Source organism: Rhinolophus ferrumequinum, chromosome 22 (genome assembly GCF_004115265.2).
Source record: "Rhinolophus ferrumequinum isolate MPI-CBG mRhiFer1 chromosome 22, mRhiFer1_v1.p, whole genome shotgun sequence".
Classification (NCBI taxonomy): domain Eukaryota; kingdom Metazoa; phylum Chordata; class Mammalia; order Chiroptera; family Rhinolophidae; genus Rhinolophus; species Rhinolophus ferrumequinum.
The window spans coordinates 15,045,714-15,051,715 of record NC_046305.1 but is presented as its reverse complement, the minus strand read 5'-3'; the positions used below and the strand labels follow the sequence as shown (position 1 = coordinate 15,051,715).

Here is a 6,002-nt window from a genome sequence, read left to right as displayed (position 1 = left end):
TTGGGGGTGGGGTGGGGTGGGGGAAGTGGTAGGAAGTGTCTAGAAGGGCATGAGGGGTCCAGGGTGCTGATCACGTTTCTTGCTGAGTGCTGGCTACCCAGATGTGTTCACTTTGTGAGAAATTCACTGAGTTGTACAGTTATTGTTGGTACGCTTGTCTGTGTGACAAAAATAAAACATGTAGAAAAACAAGCCACTCAGAGTGCAGGTCTCAGTGTGAACAACTACGGCTGTAACAGTCGGACTCCGGGGGCCTGAGGAAGCCTGCACGTCATTCAAAAGGCGCGCACACGAAATGAACGTTTCTTGTTAAGTCTCGTTGCTTAAACGGAACCCAGGCTGAGTTCAGTTCCCATGGAATACAACTTTCAATTCCATAGAGAATTAAAATCCTACTAGAATTCCATCCCTTCGTGCCTTCTCAGACAGGAACACTTGTTAAAAGTTCAATACTGAGTGTCTGCCACTAACACAAGTGACGAAAAGAAGCTGTGTTCAGGAAGCCAGCTGGTTTGTAGTATCCCATTAGTTAACATTTTATAATACACATAACACCAGTACCCACGATAGAACGCTTTGGTTTTATTTTGGTTATCACCTAACCAAATGGCCTGTTTCTCAGGGTTACCTTGGGAGACAGATTCCTTAGGGCTTGGCCTCAGTCCCGCGCCTCCCTCCCGTCTTGTAGAGTATACGCGGCTTTGTTAATTTTCTGGTGTAGGTCCTTGTGAAAAGCAGAGTTAGGAAATGAGGTGTAGACTGAATCAACACCGAGGCAAAGGATAGCTGGGCAGTGTGAACGCGCAGACTGGAGCGCTACGGCATTGGTTTCCGACGGCCACTGCTGACGATTCAACTCCAAACAGGCTAAGAATACTTACTGTTGCTCAGACTTAGTGCATTTTATGGGCCAAAAGGATAAACTATCTCTGAGTTGCTTATAAACAGAGACAACAGGGATAAAAATGGTGGGTGTTAACTCCTTTGCATAAGCCATTCTTTATTTATTAAATAAAATCATTTTGACAGTTTCCTTCTACCCATCCCTTTCCGTACAATGCATACTGGTCTGGAATGCTACTGGAAGCAAAAATAACCCTGAAGCATGTTTGAATTCTGACCATCTTTGCTTTCTTCTAGATGACTTCTGAGTAGTTTAAATTCTTGCTTTTCAAGTTGGATTTTCTTTTAGGGTAGAAAAGAGACCATCTCTACACAGATCTGGTTGGACAGAACGTGGTTTAATTAAAGGCAAAGCTGATTTCAGCAGCTGCAGGTCTTGCACAGACAGACCAAAGCAAAACAAAACTAAACAAAACCCCAAACAAAACAGAACACAAAGGAAAGCTGACGACACAAAACCATTTTCTGATGAAGATTCTCCTCTCCCTCATTACTCCACACTGAGGAGGAGAAGCCGAGGAGCCCCGCCCCAAGAGTCAGAAAACATCCCAACACCAACTTCTCATGCAGAAATGGGGCTGCAGATGGGTGTGGGCGCTGCTGGGAGTGAGATGGGAACCTGGGTAGCTAGCGGGTCTAGGGTGCAAGACTCAGTGACAGTCAGGAATGTTGCAGCTGCTGAATGCAGAGCTCAAACTCACACAGTAGGTAAAGGTAGCAGGACAGAGGCTTGGGAGGGAGGGATGGGGAAAAAGGTGGACACAGGGCTGGGGACGGAGAGAAGCACAAAGGGTTGCATATTGCCATTGGGTGGGGGGCAGGGGGGCTTCACCTTTTTAGACCTTCCAAAAGAAACAAAAAAAAAAAAAACCCCAAACAAAAACAAAAATAAACCCCAAACACCACATCAAACTAAGAGCGCGATAACGCCAGCATGTGGGACTCCAACCACTGTCTCTCTGAAGAGCAACAAGCATGAATCTCCCCCCTTCTCACTGCTGGCGTGGCCCAGACTCCAGTGACACCGGTGGCTCCTGGATGTGCTTTGCTCTGCAGCCGTTTTCCAGCTCTGAAGTCCCACAGTAACACCATACAGTCAGACACACCACCCCGCCCTTCCGGGAGAGCAGACAGGTGTGTGCGCACACACCAACACTCACACACACACAAAGGAAAGACCTCGCAGAAAAGAAACCCTACCACTAGCACAGCAATTGGACATTTCGATTGTTTCCATAATTTCCCCTTAAAATATTACTTTTCCAGGAAATGACTAACAGAAATGCTGTCCTTCGGTTTCTACACGAGAACCTTTCAGTCCTCCTTCCTTCTAATAAATATCAAATAAGTTTATGTTCCTTTCTTCCGCCTTTCCCAGAATGGACTTCATTGTGTTTTCTCCTGTGCACGACGCATGCACGTGTCCGCGTTGCCTTGAACTTCACTCTGAAAGTGGAGGTTGGAAGACTGCAGCTGGGCGGGCGCTCGGCCCCTCTGCGGGCCGTGCCGAGGCCGCCGCTTCCTTCCTCTTCAGACTGTCGTGTGGGCCCCAACTGCTGGACCCCATGCTGCCGCTTCTTGGCGAGATGTTGCACACATGAGGAGTAAAAACAATTACTGGCATACAGCATAGGGCAGGAAAGGGATGGGGGCAGGGCCAGGAGCAGGTGGGGAGGACAGGGGCACAGAAACCACCCAAACAAAAAATAACCACACTGAAAGCTTCTACCTATGAAAACATCAGGCCATACGTGGACTGGCCTGCCTTCTGTGAGACTGCTTGCTCTGCTACTGCAAAATGTACAGGAATCAAAAATGTTCATTTAAAACCCTACAGCAGTCGTCTGCTAGCCCGGCCCAGCACCACCACCGACACTGCCTCCTCGATTGGGGCTCGAGCACCTACAGAGTGAAGGGCATTTCCTGCTGGAGTCTCCAGGCCAGAGGAGGGCGTACTAGAACCTTCTGAGCGAGAGCTGAGGCCTTGGACTCGCCCTTGTGAAACACTTCCACTGGCTGAAGAGGTCCGTTTCCCCATCCTGTCACCACCAACCTCTCAGGGGCAGTGAACGGGGCTTTCCTTGCTACACACTGACTAGAAGAAGCACATCTGTGTATGGAAGAATTCAGTGTGATTTTTTTTTTTTTTTTTACTACTGAGAGTAATAACAATAATAAAAGATGTTTAGGAATAATTTCTACTACATTCTCAGTCAGCAAAGTAATCATTAATGGATTCCTATTTTATTCCCCAAAGAGGAAAAAAGGACGACTGAGAAGTTCCCATTGGCTTCTCCCATCTGCCTTCCCTTCTCAGCTTTCACTTCCCATGTGGCTGGGGACATGCACAGTGGAGAGGTGAGAGGCGGTGATATCAGGTAACCGAGTGACACAAACAGCAGTTCCTCTCTCCCTCCGGAAGGCCCCGGGGGGACGGAGAGTTCCTGGTGGTTTTACTTTTTGTTGCACTGCGGACATTTCGTGCACACTCAGCGGGCTGGTGGAACGCTTACACCCTCTCGACAGCAAAAAACAGAAAAGAGGGCTGCCACCTGCAGGGGACTGTGTGGGCCAGTCCTGCAAACCCAACATGCCATGGTTTATGGAGCCTCCATTCCCAGGGTTGCCACTGTGACCTCAGTGTGGAGGGTTCATGGTGCCTTGTCCCCGCTGCTGTTTCTGCTTCTGCTGCATTAACAGCTGCTCCAGAGCGGATGGTCCAGGATGCATCATGGAACTGGACCAGATAGACTGAAAAACAGCCCAGAGCTCGTCAGCGGAGGGCAAAGGCCTGCTTGTCTGAAAGGATTTGTTTTTCAATCCCAGCCAAATATAAAGGCATATATGTCCCAAGATCCCCACCCCTAAAAAAAAATTCAGCTATTAGAAAAAGTCACTGTGAGACTGTCGTCGACACTAGTTATTTCCCATTGAAGACCATTTTACACCTGAAACGTCTTTTTAGTAAAACTCAGCTCCAGGGGGGCCAGATGGCTCAGTTGGTTAGAGCGCGAACTCTGAACAGGGTTGCCGGTTCGATTCCCACATGGGTCAGTGAGCTGCGCCCTCCACAACTAGACTGAAGAGGACAAGCTGCCACTGAGCTTCCGGAGAGGTGACCGAATGGTTCAGTTGGTTAGAGTGCGAGCTCTTAACAAGGTTGCTGGTTTAATTCCCGCCCGCATGGAGTGGTGGGCTGCACCCCCCCGCAGCTAAAGATTGAAAATGGAGATTGGACTTGGGAGCTGAGCTGCGCCCTCCATAACCAGATTGAAGGACAACGACTTTTAGCTGATGGGCCCTGGAGAAACACACTGTTCCCCAACATTCCCCAATAAAAAATTAAAAACAAACAAACAACAAAAAATAACTCAGCACCATAAGGGACCACAAAGTATTTACACTAAAGGTTTTAGGCAAACAAAACATTTTTAAAAATTAGATACCCTTCTTTTACTTGCTCAGAAAAGGCTGAAATCAAACATGCCATGATGAATCAGAATTTTCTTAACCTTAGAATGCAACTAAGACCTCTGCGTTTCTATTCCCCTGAAGATAACTGCTTTATCACTAAGTGAATTCACAAATTACAAAAATAAAAAAAGAAAATCCTGTTCAAGAATCTTGTAAGGCAAGCTATGTTTCTAGAACTTTGACTAGCAATCAGTTCTAAGGGCCTTCGGAGCAGGCCTAGCTCTTTATGTAAACGAAAGCGGAGACATCTCTGTGGTTCTTGTTCCTGAAGCCCACTCACCTTTAGGCTTTCCATGAGGACAGCAGAGGAATCCTCCATGGAGGGGCCATGGCCTGTCCAGGTGCCACTTGGAGTGCTGGTCTGATGCCAACTGCTCTCAGAGGATGATGTCGCCGAGAGATAATCAATGCCAAACCCACCCATGGCTAAGGGATGAAAAGAGATGAGAAGGATTCAAGAAGATGTTCCTTCACTGCCAAATGCCGAAAGCCGGGGAAAGACAGAGTAAGTTGTGTCACTCCTGCGAGGCAGTGAAGTCTGGATCTCACCTGGCTTATCAGTTTTCCACCGATCTGCGGCTCTCCTATCCCTGTTATCTGGAGTCCCAATGGGTCCAAAATTGGAGAATGGAACAGAATTATGGTTGTGGGTTGGAGGGGAGCTTGGCAGGCTGCTTGGGTTAGAGGAATGAGGAGATTGGCTGGCTGGTGTTGAATGATCTATTAAACAACAGCAAAATAGGGCACTAAATAGACAAGATGTTTCACAAACATACCGAAAACTAAAGTTTCCTGTAGCACTTCAATTCTACTAAAAATAATCACAGAGCTTAGGAGGAAAGGCGAAGTAAGGGCCCAAAAGGGAGTCTGCCAGATGCACACGTGTGTTTCATCGCACACATCCAAGGCACACTCCTTGCCCTAGAACAAAACAAAACAGTAGACAATTTTGTCTAGGGCATGCCCTAATGTGGCACGCCTGTTTCAGGTAAGGTCTTCTTTGTCAGAAATAGAATTGCTGAACCTTAATACTATTAGATCAGACTCCATGTATAAAATAGGGATGGAAAAAAAATTTCTATTTTAAAAAGTGCAACTTTTCTTGCAAAGAATAAATATCTACAAACAAAACTAAAAAACAGCTGAAAACCTTAAGACAGAATCCGTATTTTTCTGCCTTACAATTCTGATGGTTTACTGAGGACGTGAAAAAGCTTTTCTAGTGGCATCTGTTACGTAAACTGCCTCATCAGGCTTTTTATCTATTTTCCTTCGAAGTTACTTAAAAAAAAAACAAACACCTAAAATATTTATAATTACAAAATCATAGTAACTCTTAATCAATGGGAGTGCAGGGTCTATAATTTAAAGACTAGTCCAATACCTGAACTGGCAGGAAGTGATGGAGACCACGGAGTCCCCTCAAAAAGGGAGTACAGTGATGTTTCCTGGGGGGCCATTGAAGGATTAAGTTCCGCTTTGGAGTTGGTTGTCAGGTTTTTCCCATATACCTCATTGAACACACTGCTATTGGGGTATCTTTCCTGAAAGACAACGACACACAAGTTATAGACACACTCCAAGAAAAACGATTTAAGAAAATGCTACGCTCATTTCACGGATGC

The 6,002-nt window shown here is 46.4% G+C and overlaps 1 protein-coding gene across 6 annotated transcripts in view; it reads right to left on the bottom strand.

Annotated features, from left to right (window-relative positions):
• Nucleotides 1-968: 968 nt before the first annotated feature.
• SMG7 (SMG7 nonsense mediated mRNA decay factor) overlaps nt 969-6,002 on the bottom strand; it is a 65,770-nt gene continuing 60,736 nt past the window's right edge. For all 6 annotated transcript variants that reach the window (XM_033093755.1, XM_033093758.1, XM_033093757.1 and 3 more), the window contains 4 exons: nt 5,762-5,921; nt 4,927-5,097; nt 4,658-4,803; nt 969-3,654 (listed from right to left, as the gene is read on the bottom strand). In XM_033093755.1, coding sequence (XP_032949646.1) covers nt 3,541-3,654; nt 4,658-4,803; nt 4,927-5,097; nt 5,762-5,921 — 591 coding nt within the window. In that variant the 3' untranslated portion in view covers nt 969-3,540. The remainder of the gene's footprint in view (nt 3,655-4,657; nt 4,804-4,926; nt 5,098-5,761; nt 5,922-6,002) is intronic.